The 19,012-nt window shown below is 36.2% G+C and overlaps 1 protein-coding gene across 3 annotated transcripts in view; it reads right to left on the bottom strand.

The window, feature by feature from the left end:
- SKAP2 (src kinase associated phosphoprotein 2) overlaps positions 1-19,012 on the bottom strand; it is a 120,187-nt gene that overhangs the window by 33,764 nt on the left and 67,411 nt on the right. For all 3 annotated transcript variants that reach the window (XM_085307555.1, XM_085307557.1, XM_085307556.1), the window contains 5 exons: positions 16,806-16,883; positions 15,997-16,080; positions 5,631-5,755; positions 4,672-4,735; positions 4,101-4,211 (listed from right to left, as the gene is read on the bottom strand). In XM_085307555.1, coding sequence (XP_085163681.1) covers positions 4,101-4,211; positions 4,672-4,735; positions 5,631-5,755; positions 15,997-16,080; positions 16,806-16,883 — 462 coding nt within the window. The remainder of the gene's footprint in view (positions 1-4,100; positions 4,212-4,671; positions 4,736-5,630; positions 5,756-15,996; positions 16,081-16,805; positions 16,884-19,012) is intronic.

Below are 19,012 nucleotides of genomic sequence, written 5' to 3'. Positions count from 1 at the left end.
AAAAAAAAAAAAAAAGAAAGAAAAAAGCAAGGTCTTCTGAAAAGACACTTTCATTAACACATCACTGTGTAAGCCTCACTTTCAGCACCAAATAATCAGTGCATCTGACACTGCACATACAGAACAGAAACATAAAAAGGCTCTAAGGGGCAGGATTCTATGTTCCTGAATGACAAACCAAATTTACACTCAAACCCCACTTAAGACAACAATGCTGCTTAAAGAGACAACTATGAGTAAGAGACAGGCTGATAATTCCCTACCATCATACACAATGTCAGAAATAGGTTCTAAAACAAGATCAATATAATTTAAAAACTCTTTAAAGAGTTTGCTTAAAATAAGCCAACACACCACATGCACACACACACAAACATACAGAAGTGTTTCTTTGGAAACCACATTTACTGCTGCATAAAACTTGCAAACATTTCTTACTATTCCCTGAGCTTTGCCCCAGTTACAAAAGACATCTCAGCTCCCAGCTACAGAAAAAGTCCGAAATGGATGTACTGGCCAGATACCTGGGCTTGACTAAGCTGTTGGCACAGGGTTGATAGTGGGGATCAAAAGATTAAGGCAAGTTTTCCGTTCCCAGGACTCTTGGGCCAACTAGAGATTGGATCGATCCCAAAATTTAATTTACAGCAAACTAAGAACTGCTGCAAGTTCTATTGGTTGGCTTCGTTCTCCACAACAGCTCCCCTGGCTGGTGATCATGACAGCACTGAATTTCAGCCCCATCCTTACTTCTCACTCATCCAGGAGTTCTCTGTGCTATGGACAGGCTGAGAATAAATGGGACAAAGCCAGGTATGCCAGCATTATGTCACATCACATTACATCACTTAGGGATTTCCAACCATACCTGTTCTGTAAGAGCAGCTTTTCACCCATGTTGCACTTGCCGAGAGGCACCAGCTGAGAGGCATCAAAATAAGAATCAAACCTTGTCTTCAGAATCATTTTAATGGAAACTAGGGTTCACAAGGTGGAAACTAAGTGTGCAGATCAGGAAGGGAACAGAACAAAGAAAGAAAACTTAACATTGAAAATTAAGATAAATACATTAACTTAGACTAAGACCTCTTTTCTCCTGTTGTGCAAGAGTGCTGTAGAGAGTACATAAACTATATTGAGGTTGCAGAAAGAACCAAGGCAGCAGGCAGTAGTTAGTACTGCAAATCTGGGTACATGGTCCATGCAGACAAGAAACCTCGAAAGAAAATAACAGAAGCCATTTTAAAATCTTGTCACTGAAATCCCGGGTTAGTCAAGAACTTTGTTCTCGAAGGACTGTAACAGACGACAACGTGTTTAAAGCTGACAAATTTATCTCCTTTTCTGACAAGGCAACTCCACTGTTTAAAACATAACTGAATTAAGGATTCTGTGCAGCTAGATAGCTTTACAAACATACACACACACAACTGTTTAATATTCTTAAAGYTATTTTATGTTAGAGTTAAGGAATCATCTATGCTTATAATAGCCAGCTGTGGACTGCAACACATACTTGTCRTGTCGAAACTAAAAATTAATGAAAATAAAGTTTAAGGTAGAAAATAAATAGCTACTCAAACAAAAATGGGTCTTCACTGACAACATCTTTATTTCTGCTAGACTAAGTTTTCCTTTGCTATTTCTTTTTATTAAAAAAAAAAGAAAAAACGAAGACCAGCTTAGTTTGTTGAAGACAGTTAAACTTTCCTTTCCTGAAGAACCTTGAAAGGAAGATTCCCAAGCTGGGAAACCTTTGGCAGTTCTGATGTTTTTGACTCTATCTAAACAACCAGAGTACTTATTAAACCCTCTTTCTAGCACTGAGAACAAGGAAATGATGCTTCTGTGGTAAATATGAATTTGTATGTGCTATTAGAGAAGAACGCGACTTAGAAGATGTAGAGATTAATTCTCCCATACTTCCTTATATCTATTCCCACTCCCAACATATTCCTCCTACCAACAGACAGCACAAATTTAATACCACTGAAATCTATGCTTTTAATGTGCTAATAGAATGTTACCATTCTGGATACTGGTTTGAAGCTATTCAGTTCCTGGCTGGAAAATTTGGTTTTTTACACTGTCTCTTTACACCGCAAGAGAAAAAAAGCAAAACAATGTGATAGCTGGTAAACACAGTATCAGCCACTGCTGATTATTGCTACAGTTTTATCAGAATCCTAATTTTCAAAATTATGCAAAAATTCTCATATCCTCTTTTTAAATCCACCTTCTTACACAAACCTTCTTTACTCAAATATCAAACACAATATTATAATATGGTCTGCATTGTGCAAGGTAAGATGGTCCTTTCTGAAAAGTTTACAGTTCAAATAGACAAGATGGACAAAGCCTAAGACAAGCAAACGATAATCCCTACTTTACAACATGAAACTGAAGCACCATTGCAAGAGTATAGGGAAAGAATGTTATTAAACAAAAAAAATGAAACTAGATTTCTTGAACAGCAGAAGGGCTACTGTTTGTTTGTGACAGCTCTTCTGTTACCTTTCAGATTTGCCACATTAGGAGACAAGAGTTCCTGGAAAACTGATATAAACATGGGATAAAAGTGAAAATAGTCTAAATTGTTGCAGTATCTCATCAATTCTGCAGCTCTCTGAAGACAAAATTCAAAGTTAAGTATTTCAACGATTGTCCTTCAACCAGTAGTCCATGTGTTACTGCTACAGATCTACTTACTATTGGAGATTCAAATGAACAGAAGACATAAGTGAAGCTCAGGAAAGAGTAATTATTCTAGGACACATTAGAGGTTCATTAACTAAAGCATAAGCAAGCACACAAGATCCTTGCTCTCCTGTAAGAGCCTGAGCATCCATAAAGCATTACAATAGGCTTTAGCTGCCTCCCTCCAGCTGTAAGGTTTAGCCCTGTAATGTAAATTTTATAGTCATTGCAGAAGAGTTTTTCAGCACATATGGCATAATGCACCCAATTTCAGAAGAACATGTGCCTCTGTGCTGGATTCAGGCATACTCGAAGAATGGAAAAAAACATCCTCCCCAGCTATACAGACTGAGTAGGTCTTAAATAAATGAGCTCTCCTATAATTTTAAGGTAAACATTTTCATCAGACATTCATTTTATCTGCTCCTTTAGTTCACTGAAATGACCCTAAAATTAAAACCAAGGCATACTTTTTTTTTCCCCATGGATAAAACATTCAACATAACAGATGCATAAGATTAATCAGCATTGCATGCTGTGACTGATTCTTCCTCTCAAGCTATTGCTTTTAGCTGCACCSTAACAGCAAGAAACACAGAATATTATTTTGTACAAAATTGTTATTTATTGTCATATCATCCTTACATGTCATTTTTAAATTATGGTAACCAGATAGCTCATTTTTGCATATCTTAYTAAAATATAAGCAAGAATAAAAGCCTTCCTCCTACTATCTGAATGTCTATAATCTTTAACAGCTTTTGGCAAGCTCTCTTTTTTGTTTCGCTATCTGAAATATACTCTTGGCCATCTAGCTGTATAATCATTTGACCATATCAAAAAGCCCACAGTAAGAAGTTGCTGAATAATCACAGTCATTCTGGAAGATCTGAAACAAAATCCTTCTGTTGACTTTATTTATAGTTCACGTCCAGGGCACTTCTAAACCAACATAATGCTTTGTTGCAGGATTGTAACACCACGTATTAGGCAGTAGCTGATGACGTATGAAGTGATAGACAATTTCTGTTTAATACCAATGCCAAAACAAATAAAGAAAAGAATGATGGGCAAGTTGGTGGAAAAAGCTGTAAGGCAAGTCAGTTATTTAATTTTAAAAAATTACATGCCAGAGACAATGTTAATGAGCCAAAAGTCCCATGAGACCACTTTTACACTTTCTGCACAATTTTGATGCCCCTTCTCAAGAAAACTGAATTGTTCTCACTCAGGCCTGGTTAAAGACACATTTTCTTTCAATGTTATAGCAAAAGGCTGAAATCTGAATGCATCTTATTCATCACGTTACTTTGCCCATTTACTTTTAGCCATTCATAGTTAATTCAAGCTAGAAGTGGAAAAGAAATTATCACAAGTCATGTATTAAAAAATCTCAATAATACCTGGAAGTTCTTCATAAATGCTATCATCTATTGGTTCACTGCTTGCTTGTGCAACATCATCGTATTCTTCTTCCTCTGCCTCCTCCTCAGGAATAGTATTAGAGTCCATGTCTATATAATAGCAGTTTAAAAAGTTAACGCTTACTAGAAAACAAAGCCTGAACAGAAATTTATGCAAAATGAAAACATCATATTTATTGATTTTTTCAATTGTAAATAAAGTTCTACATACAGCTCTTGCAAAATAAATTGACACTCAGATCTCATCAGATCTCAAACATTTAATTTCATTTTCTACAAGTGGGTGCTTACAGTATATTCTGCTTATTTTCTTCTAGTGTTCATCAGGGAGGGCTTTCAAGCAAATAGTATCCTTGAAAAAAAGCAAAAATCTTGCAAAACAAGGAAAGTCATGTAAAAGTTACAACATGATCAAGAACTAGGACCTGCAATTCAAAACTTGGACAAGTGGGAATACTAAATATACAAATGTGACAGATGTATAATGGACTGAACAACCATCCCTAAGCAGTACTGATCATGAAGACTACTGCTTTACTAACTAGCTTACCTTGAATTACAAATTTGACTTGTTGTACCCATTCCTCTGCTTCTTTGGGAGTGGCAGCTGTAAACTATTAAASATTTGTTAATCAGTAGTAGTAGTAATGATAAAAATGCAACTATAATTTTATTAGCAATAGAAGGATTCTAGCATTCTTGTCACTTCCTCAAGGAACCATTAGCAATTCTTTTCATGTCTTCTGGTACTTTTCTTGCAAGGATGCTTCTTATAATGTACAGCTAATTTTGACAAATTTACGTAATTGAAGGAGAGGATGATGGATTTGAAACTCTGATCAGCAGCTGGCAGCTGTGCAGAAAAAAGCTGCTTCTCTTCATCAATGTCAAAGCCAGAACTGATGAACAAAATTTGCCCTTGACAATTAGAAGACACCCATGAATTTTTTTAGACTGCTGGGTACAGTTTTCTTAAAAATGTTCCTGTCAGACTCCAACACACTACCTGACAGCTTAATTAACTGGCTTTCAACTGCAATCTCAGATATTTAAAACTTATTAAACTTACATTCCATATTGATGTCTAGCTGATAGATCTCTGAATTGCATAGCTGATATGTGCTTTTACCTAGATTTTCCTTGCAAAGCTATGTCCAATACTATGTATTTAACACTGATATATATTTTAAGTTTTTCTTACTGCTTAATTCATCCAAGAAATCATGCAGACATACTATATAATAGATACTAAAATATCAACATTGAAATGACCCATAGATAAAGATGATAGTTTTCTTTGTTCTTGTCCAAAAAGATAATATTTGAAYACATACATGTATATTTTAAATCAGATTATTTTTCCTAATATATGAATTACAGTATAAGCAAGTGAGGGTTTTTTTTTTCATTAAGGTGTCAGTGAAAGTTGTTTTACTGAAATGTTAATTCAGTTACTGGAATTGTAACGGCTTTATCAATTTAATTTCAAGTCGACATTAAAAGCCCAACCTGATAAATGCGCTTATCAGTAGCAGAGATTTCAAAACAGCAATCTTTCTTTGCATCCTTCCGAAGGCTATTATTCATTCTGATGGTGTAACCCTCTAAGGCAAATTCACCTTTCTGTTGTTTGTCTGTCGGAGATAAAAAACAAAGTTAGAGCTTCATTTACAACAATGAACCTAAGTGGCTCAGCAGGTTATCATTTATTCAGATTTTGTTTTCTATTTCATGAATTTTACAAAGAACGGGGGGATTAGCAAAACGATTAGATGATACTTCTGCAGATAAAGCTTTATTTTAAAAGGAAGATGTACACAAAAGTACAATTTTCTGCAGGATGCCTAGGGAATTCCACAGGGAGGTGTTTGCAGATGGTGGTCTTATTTAGCAAGAAGTGCATGTTATGACATTTGTATCTAGGGAAAGTCAAGAACTGGAACTTGCAAGACAAGCTTCCTATATATCAGCGTCCCTTTCAGGTTCAGTAAACCAATGGGAAAACCCATTTAACTCAGAACTTGGTGAACTCCCTCCTTAAACTAACCACTTTACTCAAAAAATAAACTTTAAACTTCTTTTCAAGCAACTGCAAAAGCTTCTCTTCACATTTCCCAACCACSCAGATGGGTCTCCTTTTCACACGGTAAAAGCACAGAATGAGTTTTGTTAGAAATTCAGACATGTTCCAAAAGCATTCTTCTCAATGCAGCAAGCATTTAATTAGTCAATAAAACTGCTGAGCCCTACCACAGTTGATTATGTAGAGCCATGTGGCTGTTTTAAAGACAATTCTACATTTCAGTTTTAGAGGTTCTGGTTTATAGAAGTATCACTTAGAACAGGCCTGAGTTTAAATATACTGCATGTTGGGTTAGCGGCACCAGTGTGTTCCTTCTGAGCACTTTAAATGAGTGCCTACATCCAATTTTATGTGTTCTGGCATGTTTTAGTGGATAATGAAAACAAAACAAACACAAAAGTAATCTAGTTCTGTGATTTCTGTAGACCACAGTGCAGCAATCAAGACAGACATTCATCTTCAGCTGCATTTTGCTCAGATCTCCTGTAACAAAGTGCAAATGCCTACAAAACAAAATGGCATTAAGTAAAGTCTTTTTTTCACAGTGGGGAGAAGTATTAATTAACAACCACACTTCAAGTATCGACAAACATAACTTAGGTGCAAATCAAGCACCCATTGCTTATATATGTCAGCAAAAAGGGAAAGCTTCTACAGTGGATGAAATTTTTAAAAACTACAATTTCAACATAATTTTGACACCTATTTGGAAACTCAATAGCAAAGAAAATCTATTTTTCACTCCTGAAAGAGCAAAAAGCAGATTAACATAGCAATATGGACAGGGTGTAAGGGCAGTCACCAAACAAATACTTGGCCAGTAAACTTACGTGCAGAGAGTCACAAATTCTCCGCGTTTCCTCTTGTTTATGAATTCTCAACCAAGGCAAGTAAATATCAAAAAAATGGAATTACTTGAGTAATTCCAGGGCACAGAATAACATTCTATTTTCTCGTTCTCGTCACTTCCTTCTCAGTAAGGTTTATTATGTCTTCACTGAGTACTGTGACACAGTACTAGAATGTTATGTTTGTTCCATCTTCCACCTCCATATCAAACAGCACACAGATGCAAAATTCATGAAATCACACTAAGGCAGATATTAGAAACAATAACCTGCAACAGGTTAACTAGGCCTCTTCTAATGAAATTCATTTCAGCCTAGAAATTTTATTCTTCCTTATGACCTCAGGGAGAAGATGAAGTGAAACACGTTAATTTCTCACTCTCTAGTGCTGGAGGTTTATCGAAATTCAAGAAGATAGCAACACGTAGACAGAACAAACAAGCATCAGGTTCAAAAGGCAAAATCATTTTGTCAAAATAAAAATGAGGCAAGTTATTCAAATTTAGTCTCTTGGAATATTTCCGAGAATACTTCTCTGTCACAGGGACGATCCCTTTCCATGGTAATACAATTTTATAGAGTTAATCTCAGATGATCTTCATACTGGTACTAGTTCTTTCAAAGAGCATTACGACTAAAATACAAAGACACTACACTYCGTGCAAAATGAAAATGCAATGCGTGCTATCCATATTGCACTTGTTTTATTGTTTATATTGTCTTTGTCTTATCTCTCCAAATACCCCATTCCCGTGCTAATGAAAATTACTTTATAACAGACTAGTTATAACATTACTGCTTTTACTGCACAGACAATTAGAAGCAAAGTACCCCGATTATAGACCAGACTAGCATTATGCGTATGCTTAATTTGTAGAGCATGAGGAAATTCTAAGACAATGGGACAGTTCACAGTTCTGACCCAGAATCCATTAAAGTTAACAGAAAGACTCTCAGTATGCACCCACGCTGTCAGTGGCAGTCAAGCCAGAGAGAAGAYCTAATGTGTCCTGAGAAATAGCTTCACAAGCGTGGAACGGCAGGACACAGGGCAGCTGCAGCTCAACTGCACGCACTGACGGTGACAAGCACTGGTGGCCTATAAATCCCAGCTGCTCTTGCAGAACACATCTTTCTAGGGAGGACTGGAGACGAACGCATTACCCAGTTGCCATGAGTAGACTATAATACATGATAGCAACATGGCCAGGCACAATAGTCAAGTGCATGCTTGAAGGCAAGATCATTTATTAGCGAAGGCTTGCAGGTAACGAGGCATACAAACGAAACATGGGCTTTCAGCTAAAAGCTGCCATTACAAGTTAGCCCCACAGTGACTTCTGTGAACTTTGGATGAAGCTCACAACATATAAAGTTAAGTATGCATGTTAATATTTGCGAGGTAAGAAGAGCCTGTTTTTGCTTGCATGCACTCAATTGGCATTAGAATTCTACGCTTATATTAGAAATATCTTCTAAATATTTTGTGCTTTAGTGAGAGCTAAATAGCTTTAGATTTTTAAGAAACCTTAAAATGTCTGGACTTTACTTTGAGACTAAAAATTAGATATAGTCATTTTTAATGGCAGAACCTTTAAGTGTCAATGGCTTCGGGGAGTACAGTTCCATTATAGAGATTTCACTTTCATTTTGAATCCACAAATCAGACCCAGTTTTCCTAGATAAACATACAAAAGCTTATTAGAAAGAACTAAGGAAGAGACATATAAATGGAACACACTTTTCTGAAGAAAGATAATATTCTTGTTGCCTCTTACTTTCCCAAGATAGGGCTTCCCAATTTAACAACAGGAAGCCCTTAAGTTGTCACAGAAAAACATAGAACAGAACCGCGAAAATGTAGTATTATGAATCTTGTAAAAACAAAAAAAGAACATGAACATTTTCAAGCATAAGTTCTTCCACAGTTCACAGAATCACAGAATGAYTGAGGTTAGAAGGGACTTTTGGAGACCATCGAATCCAATCACCCTGCTCAAGCTGGGTCACCCTACAGCATGTGGCATAGGATTGCAAACAGGCAGCTTCTGAACATATCCAGAGAAGAAGATTCCACACCCTCTCTGGGCAACCTGTTAAGAGTGCTCTGTTATGCTCATAGTAAAGTTTTTCCTCATATTCAGACAGACCTTCCTGTATTTCAGTTTATGCCTATTGCCTTTCATTCTATCACTGGGCATCACTGAGAAGAGTCTGGCCCCATCCTCTTTACATCCTCCCTTCAGATACTYATACACATCGTTAAGATCCCCTCAGTTAGGTCATATCTCATTTCAGAATGAGCTGTTCTCTACTCTCATCTCCTAATCATCTTCTTTTCACCCATATCAGGAATATATCAGGAAAAAAAAAATTAGTCTTTGGAGATCATTTTGCACCAGGAATTCAGAATAGTAAAAAACASTGTAACAGAGCAGATAATCAGGCACTAGGTATTTAAAAAAACTCAAAAAGAGTACACAAACATTTTAGAAATAGGATTGGAGGCATATTTTAAATAGAGAAAATAAAAATTTTAATGAAATTTGACAGCTGCTTTAAATAGTTTTCTTCCATACAAAYTTCATGSCTCCCAAAAATAGTGAAACATTGTTAACAACGGAAACCGGGCCAATATTAGGAAAAGAAAATCTCAAGGGAAACACAGAAAAAAGTTTTGAAGTAGTCTTGCATAACTAAGTCCATGGGAACTTTTAAAACAAAGGAGGGCAAACCTTCAACTGGGTCTTGAAATGATTGGGTTGTAAATTTGAAGCCTAAGGCAATGTGACCATATTAATAGCACATGTAAGAAGAATTAAAGCATTCTGAAGAACAGAGAGGACTCTGATAGTACAAAGGAAAGAAGTTACAGAGAAAGGCATAAGGAACTGAAGGCAAACAGTAAGATTTCAGGGACTGATAAATTATAGATTCTAATAGTATCTATAAATACTTTAACTCTTGTCTTTTTGAGATTTTGAGTCTTTAAGATCTTATGGTTCACATGGCTTCATGCTAAATGTACTTTCACATACTTTCCCATATGCAGTATGTCTGCTTTCTAAAAATAGTAAATGTCAGTATTTCCAAAATGGTAATTTCTTTTCCAGCTTTTGGAGCATGCACAGGAATTCTTTTCTTTTAGAGAGTGAATATGACATGCAATAAAGTTTTTTGTTTAATCTAGTCCTTTGAAAAAATTAGATAAAAAAAAATGAAGAAACGGAGGCAAAGATTGAAACACATTATTTAGGGCAACAGCTTAACTTGTTTATATTGGAGGTGAGACTTGTATGTCATTGGGCCAAACACTTGTCCAAAGGAACTGACTGAACCTACCAATCAATCCAGGAGTTGTGAACCACTAAGATGCCAGGAAATCTTAAAGAACTGGACACTAATTTAACAGCCTGAAAATGTTTTAAGTTGCACTGTTGACTGAAAGATTTTTTTTTAACTAACAGTAGCATCTTCTCTTCTTCCCAGAGATGTGCTGCTGGACCAGACAATTTGGAGTATTTTATTGTATATTGGTAAGGATCATTTGCATTTCAGATATTTTTCARTTAGAAAAATTTAATTACTACAGTTTTGTAGCATCTTGTGATCAGATATTCTAATCAGGATCACATTACTTAAGGACTTATACAAACGTGTACCTTCAAGAAACTTGGAACTACTTGTTTGCACATCTAAACTCACTTTAAAATCAAAAAGTATTACAAATGTGTAGCCACAAGTGGAATAAAATACTAGGATTTAAAAAAGTAACTGTATGAACAAACTGAATTCAGAAGGATATTTTCATCTGCTTATATCATTAAATCACATTATAAACTGAAACACAGGTGATCAGGGAGAATCAAGACTTGCTGACCAAGTATTTTTTCTTGTTTTGGTTGCCTTTTTTCCCCCCCTTTCTCATTAGATGGCCATAGCAGGATGTGATGGCAATCAAAAGAATCAAAGTCCTACTGAGCATACACAGTTCCCGCAGATTTAGATTACAGATTCTATCAAAACTGAAGTCAAAACTGAAAGAGTTTTTCTTGTCTTTCCTATCATGTGTTTGTTCAGAGGTGGAGGTTTATGAGAAGGAGGTCTGCAGCTAACAGACGAACATACAGCAGCAGCTATCCATTAGGCTTGTGAATCCTTCCTCACTACTAGGAGAATTATGGAAGCCTAGCATGGAGCAGGAATTCTAGTAGCATAGTTAGGTGAGTTAGAAGAGATTTGCAAATCCAGCTCTAACTGGAAWCTCCTCTCCTTTAATGTTGTTCAATTATCTGGCATTTTTAAAAAAAGGTTTTGTGTGTGTGTGTGTGTATATATATATTTGTAAAAATATGTATTTATATATATTTATATGTACACACACACATATATATAATATGTTTGTGTGTGTGTGTGTGTGTGTATCATCTGCATAAATGGAAGTAGTGCGTCCACTGGCCTGCCCATTGCTACTTCACCATTCAGAAGAGACTTCCAGAACTGTTATGTACTTGCTAAAAAATGTCCATGAACTGAGACTTAAAAAGAGCTCTGAATTACTCCTCTCTTCAGACTTGTGCTACCAGCAGACAGGTAGTACCATTTCCAAGTTATAAAAATTAATGTAAATTTTTAGTGTTCATTAAGAGAGAAAAAAAATACCATGGTGTTATCAGTTACTGTCTTGCTAAACATTTAGCTGGTCTCTGCAGATTGCTGAGAAAGGAGCCTAGTGAAGAAAAAGTAATGAAGCCATTAATTCATTTGTTTATAAAGCAACAGATTAACTTTCTTTACATGCACTTGAGGTCCAAAGAGCAACCTATACCACCTAGGTGCCCAAATACCTTGGTACTGCCAGACAGTCTGATCACAGAGAACATGTAAACAAGGTACCAAGTTGAGGCTACTGTTGGCATGAAAAAAAAAATAAAAAAAAATGGAAAAGACTTGTGACTATGAAAAGGGAGGGCCAGGTGAGCTCTTGGAAATCAAGGCTGGCTTTGACATTTGAACACGCTTCTCTGCAATGTTACAGGCTGTATCTTGCCAATGAACACTGCAGCACAGGCACAGATAAAATGTAAGTTCAATACCTACGTCTGCCACTTAATTAGGTTAAACCTTTAAGTCCTGTTCCTTCATCTACCCCATACATCCTTGAATATGAAAAATGTAGATGACTTGCTTAGACTTGTCTATGTTTCAGGGATAAATAACATTGCTTCACTATCCAGTGCTGCACCAAATTTACCACACAAAGGGAGAAATGAGACATGCATTATCCAGTAGGCATTGCAAATATTAAAAGGATGCTTGTAATCTCCCTTTCTCACACACATTCTCACCCACAAAACGGTCTAATTTATTTTAGTTTCACAAGCTTTAGCTTGTGCTGTATTTGCCTGACTGGGCCTCGTAACTCTCAGTAACAGTAAACAAGTCTGAAAAAAATGGTTCTGAAACTTTTGCTTACATATATTTGTGWGCTTTATACTTTACTATACCTGTTGTTTTCCCAAATGTAGGAAGGAAGAAGTTACAAGAATTAAAAGTGTTTTGGAAATAATAGAGCCACATAATCTAAAAAAAAGGCATCCTATACCCTTAAATTTAGCAGTCAGCTACATTTACACTGATATTTAACCATACAAATCAAACCYTGATCAACAAAATACACACTTCATCAGATACAAAATATCCTTCACTGATAAGCAGTCTGMATGTCCCAGATTTAAAAACATGCACAATGCAAAACAAACCAAACCGGAACTAGAATGTGAGCATATATGGAATCCCTTGTCTCACTTGTCTCTCTTCAAACTGGGTTCACACTGACAAGGGGAAATTTTCCTGTTGTGTGAACCAGCTCTGGAATCTGTCAGTAACCAGGACCCAGCTGATACAAAATGTCTGCAGACACTGCACAGACTAGGGCAGACCAATATCATTTAGACAGCTGCCATCCAAACAATTCAGGAGGTGGCAGCAATTTGCATTAAGCCAGCCATTACCTCTCTGAAATGCCTGTACACCAATGCACACAGCGTGGGGAATAAACAGGAAGAATTAGAGATCTGTGTGCGGTTGCAGGGCCGTGATCTCACTGCAGTCACACAGACAAGGTAGGAGAGCTCGCATGACTGKAATGCTGCCGTGGAGGGCTATGTGCTTTTTAGGAAAGACAGGCCAGGAAGGTGAGGAGGTGGAGTTGCTCTTCATGTGAGACAGCAACTGGAATGTATCAGGCTCTGCCTAGGCRGGGAGGAGGAGGAGGCAGTCGAGAGCTTATGGGTAAAGATCAAAGGGCAGGCTAACATGGGGGACACTGTTGTGGTGTTTACTACAGGTCACCTGATCAGGAAGTCAGCAAGGCTGCCTCCAGGCAGCTAGAAGTAGTCTCATGATCAATACTGAGAGAGTGACGGAGCACTGTCACAGGTTGCCCAGAGAGGTTGTGGAGTCTCCTTCACTGGAGATATTCAARRSCTGCCTGGACGCACTCCTGTCTAACATGCTCTAGGTGACTGTGCTTGAGCAGGAGGATTGAACCAACCTCAGTCGCTCCGTGATTCTGTGAAATGCACACTTCACTACTACCGCAGAGTTGTTGAGAGCACAGTTGCATWTTCTACATGGCCCAAGTTAGCTGGTACAGCATCGAATGTCATGGCAAAAGAGAAAGGCCCAAACACTACAGCATACTTCAGCAAGTAGTATTGCTGGCCATAACAGTGAGAATGAACATGGTTTCAGGTTCTTCCAGTAAATAAATGCCAAACTTCCTCAGGATTCTCCCCTCACACACCTAGTCCTTGCTGACAATCGGCAGCTAAACAGCATAATAAACAGCAGTACCTACATTCACAACCATCAGGGTGACAGCGCAATTTCATTACTAAACTAGTTTGCCATGAAATTAAAGCAATCACGAGTATCCAGTTTCCAGGCAATGCTGGCAATTCGCTTCTGCACTGGAATGGGTACCTTCATGTACTATTGCATCAGAAGGCTGAAGGAAATGTCTCAGCTCAATCTACCCAAAAAAAAAAAAAAATCTTTCCTTATACATGAGCTCTGGAGTAACTGGCCAGGTCATCCCAGATCTGGAAGATAACATGTTTCCATCATGCTGTGCTCATTTTTCTGCAGTGAGAGCATCAGACACCTGAACAGAAATTCTAGTACCTGATTTGTTTGCTTCCTTCCTGAGCTACTGTTCTGAGTCGATCCATGTTCGTATAATTCTCCAAAGTTGCTCCATGGACTAAGTGTCTCTACCATACCAGGTTACAAACAGGTTAGGTTACAATCAGAAGGATCTTCTCCTCAAAATCTGTAGTCTTCAAAAGCTGTAAATGTATAAGCCTAGGCATTTGTCCCTAGTGCCATAAACAAAAGACAAGCTATTCCACAGTGTAGTATCAATTCCTAATAGGACACGAACTCTGTGGTGCTAGGGAATGTGCTTCCATGTATCTTAACTTTCAGCATAGATACTAGAAATCACAATATAGCCTTGATAGTCAGGTTGTTACAGAAGGGAAAAAACAGCAGAAAGAAGGGGAGATGGGCAGTTTCCCTGCCTTAAGCGAAAGACTGTATATTAGAAAGCATAATCATTAACACAAACAAAAGTCAAAAATATATGCAAAAATGCCATTGACATTTTTGCAAAAAAGATTAGATGAGAAGCCAAAGAAGATTTTAAACCCCAGAACAGTCTTTTAGAACTAGCAATATAAACTTTGAACAAAACATTAGATATTTTGTAAGTTGTAGACAATATACAACTTACGACCTGAGAACTATATATAAACGAACAGCAAGAGATGATTTTCCAGAGAAAGAAGAAAATGACAATTGACAAGTCAATATGATGCCACACTTTTTCAAAATTTTAAAAAGAAAGATTATTTATGTTTTTGAAAATCTGTAAATTTCAAGGAAGTGGTAAAGAAAAAAAAAAAGAAAGAAACACTTAGCAGCTCTAGTTACCAATCTCTGGAAACTTTATTTCTACTTCATTTTTAAAGACCGGATGAGTTTAAATGAATTAGGATATCAAGGAATGAAACAAACTGTATCAAATTAAATTGGTCTTTGAATTAAGATTAATATGATAAAACTATCTGCACTAAGCTCAAGTAAAGTCACACATAAGCAGAAAAAGCTTAAGGTTTATCCAGAAATGAATATTTTGGGGGAAAAAAAGACAAAATTGCTCTTTTAAGAATTACTAAAAAATAATTCTGTATTATTTGTTTTACTCCTAAATATCAAATACACCTAGCACAAAATTAAAAGGATGTTTTATTTGATTGTCAATTTTGAAAGTTCAAAGTGATATCTCAAGGTTTATGTCAGATTCTTTCTAAACTGTAATTAGAGTCACCTTCAGAAGCTAGCCTTAGCCAGTCTTCAGAACTGACTTTTAGCTAAAACATATTACTTCATTTCCAGCTTTTTCAGAACATAAACAATTTAGAGAGAAACACGGAACTTCCCTGTGCAGTTTTTAGACTAACATTTTCCTGGAGAGAACCACTCTTTAAAGAACTCAGAAGGAGTAATTGCTAGAAGGTGTTTTAAAATGAAAATCTCATTTGGACAGAAAAAGCATTTGCTGTCCAGTAGATTAATTAAGCACTAGAGTACTATTAGACCTAATAGCTAGCTCTTATTGGCACACAAAGTAGCTTTACAAGTAACTAAATCTTTGTTCCTCAGTTTCCTTGCTTTTGAAAATGGGCACATCACTTACAGATACTTACACTTTTTTAAATTCAAAGCACTGTTTAAGAGGCAACAATTCTTTTAAAAGGTTCATTGCTCTCTCAAAATGACTTTAGTTTCTCAGATTCCAACTCCACTACAGCTTTTATATTCTTTGGTCTATTAAAAGAAGATCATTTTAATAGTTTATCATAAATATTATAATTACCTTTGTCACTTCCATAATAATAGAAGACCGTCTTACTGATAGCACACCAACGCTTTTGCCATTCAAAGCCAAGAAAACTGTGATCTGCAATTAATATAATTTGTGTTATAACACTTTATGTATTATTAATCGCAAATATGTTACTTCTTTTCAAGGGTGAGGGAAGACTGAGGATGGAGGAGGAGACAGAAAAAGCACTAAGGAAAGGAAACAACATCTGGATATGAAGGAGGGGAAAAGTACGACACTCAGAAGGAAATTAAGTAAAACTTGGACATGAGAAAATAAGTGGAAATTTGAAATCATTTTAAAAGAAAATGTGTGTGCCATTAAATATATGGAAATTATGAACAACTTCCTAAATATTTCCTAGAGTTGCTGCTGCATTAAGTGGGTATTAAGGTGACAATATAAGATTTATTGAATCAAGGTAAATATTGACTGAACTAAAGCTGAGATCAATATTTGCCCTCTTGAAGGAAAATAAATCTTGATGCTCACTGAAACATGAAGCCAACATATGGCACTTTTGCATACGTTTCTAATGTTTTCTTCAAAAATACCCAAAAGTCTCTGAATTATGGCTGACATGGGACTTTCACAACATTATTTTTTTAGTCAATAAAGAAATGAGATTTTCTTTTAACACTACTGTAGGAATTACTTGCTCTTCTTTCTTTTGGATTTTAATGATTTCAGTATCTATTTCACATTTGTAATGTTATTTGTGTATATAATTTTAAATACACACAGACTCCCCCAATACATAATGTGAACTAATTATTCTTCACGAAGTTAATTAAACTTACCTTTTCTGCGTTTCTCAAGGTATCCWGCCTTCAGAACAAACTGAAGATCTTGAGCTGCAACAGGAGGAAACTGACTCCCTGAAAGAAAAGTAAGTTCTATAAAGCACTGCCTTTCAAGTGAAATCCTATAAATAGCAGCATTAATGAACTTACAGATTTTACACTCTCAATACTCAGGAGGTACTGGAAAAAATAATTCCAGTAGCTACTATTGCAGATTATTTTAAGTACATAAACAGTCTAACAGCTCTGAACGACAGAGCTGTTGCTTGTGTTGCTACACGGGTTTAGAGAGGAAAAACATAGCTGTGTAGCAGGCCTGGCAAGTCTCAGAAAATAAATAAATAAATAGGTAGGTAGGTAGGTAGATAAAAGCAAGTTATCGTAGCTTAGAAAACATTAACTTGCATTCTGAATACACTGCTTAAAGCAAGCTGGATAATGGAAGCAGTGACTTTCAAATGTGCAAACAAAAGCAAATTATCACAATTCAGTACAATTAAATCAGGAATCTGATTTTCAGTATCAGCCTTACATAAGAATTTATTGAAAAATCATACAAGCTGCAAAACAAATTATATTGTCTACAAAGGAAGAAACCAGATGAAAGGATGATAAAAAGTGGTGTCTGCTATTGACAGACATTACATGATTTGCATTATGACAGAAATGTATTGTTTAGACAAGTAGGCTTTTTATGGGGACACTGGAGAGACTGAACACATTGCACAGAAGTCTGCAAAATTGTTGATCTGAAGATACTATTTTTAGGTTTTGAAAAAGAACATGGCTGCATCTGCAAAATGACAAATATATTCCACTACATTTTTTCCTTTTTCTCAACTGCTATTTCATAGCTAGAAACATGAGACCAACCAGTCAACCCTGCGCCAAGTTAAAATAGAAATCTAGATGGTAAAGAAATGTGTATTCCCCTTAAGAATCGCACCCTCCCTGCAAAGAGATGGAATTATGATTAAAATTAAACTGCTAGTGTTAAGACCATAAGTATTTTAGATGCGCCTAATTACTAACATGCATATAAGTGTCATATGTTTTTCCACAAGCCAAAAAGCAGAACAAAAGCTATTCTTGTGCTGCTTCTTATTGAAGCACATTTGAGCATCACAGGGAAGTTCCCACTACTTACTATCATCAAATATTCATAAGAGTCACTGTAGGTAGGTGGCAAATTTATATGGCAGCAATTATTCATCAATATATATGTAATCTCATTAAGTTCTACCAAGAAAAACATACAAAAGGACTGACATCAGCAGACAACCTCTGTGTTAAACAAGTACTTTAAACTATCCAGAGCGGGTTAAAGATCAATTTTCCAACCCTGAACTAAAAACACTATCCCTGGAAAGTAATGCATACTTCCTAGGCTTTTAGGCTGTCCCTTAAAATAAAATTTATTTTTTTTATTGGGATCCAGAAATGAATTGGGTTTTGGTGGTCTTTTTTAAATACAATTATGAGAAGACAAGACAAGACAAAGAGATACAAGCATACAGAGAATATTATTTTTAAAAAATCTAAACATTCTCCAAATACATTCCTTAACTTGCTCTTCAGAAAACAACAGATTGATGTTTTTGGCTACTATACAATAGCAGACAGAATTTATATAGATTGACATTTCCATCAAAACTCTTCTTCTATTTTGTTTTAAGATTAGCAGTACACTAGATATTATTTCTGCTTCTATGGAATTCTTACTACTGTGTTAAAAATACAAGAGCTATTGGCTACATGCATATGCCTTTTAAAATGATGCAGCTGTTCCCTCTTGCTTGGTAGGTATGCAACCACTGCACAATGTTAAATGAGAATATAACACAAAGACACTTGCTGGCTAGTACATGGCAAGTTTAATAGTTACTTAAGAAGGTGATCTACTGATGATATTATGAGTGGGGGAGGTGAAGAGTTTTTACAATTATACATGGTGTGCTGCTTTCAATTGGTCATTGGGAGGCATCAGTGTGCAACACTTCCAGCTTTACCTCATCCAGTAGGGCTCACTTTAGGACAGCGCATCCCCACAGATGGGGATGGGACAAAACCTATTTAAAAACAAACAAGTAGAACAGGTTCACTCTTTTAAGTTTTTGAATATAAAAATGTTGACATCAATTTGGATCTAATTTTATGCTTTGTTCTTTGTACTTGATTTTTAAAAAGAAAACTTGGCAAGTGGT

This window comes from Rhea americana, unplaced genomic scaffold, assembly GCF_003343005.1.
Source record: "Rhea americana isolate MKP2758 unplaced genomic scaffold, rheAme1 scaffold_26, whole genome shotgun sequence".
In the NCBI taxonomy this organism is placed as follows: Eukaryota; Metazoa; Chordata; class Aves; order Rheiformes; family Rheidae; genus Rhea; species Rhea americana.
Note: the sequence above shows the minus strand (reverse complement) of the source record. Positions and strands in the feature narration are given on the sequence as shown.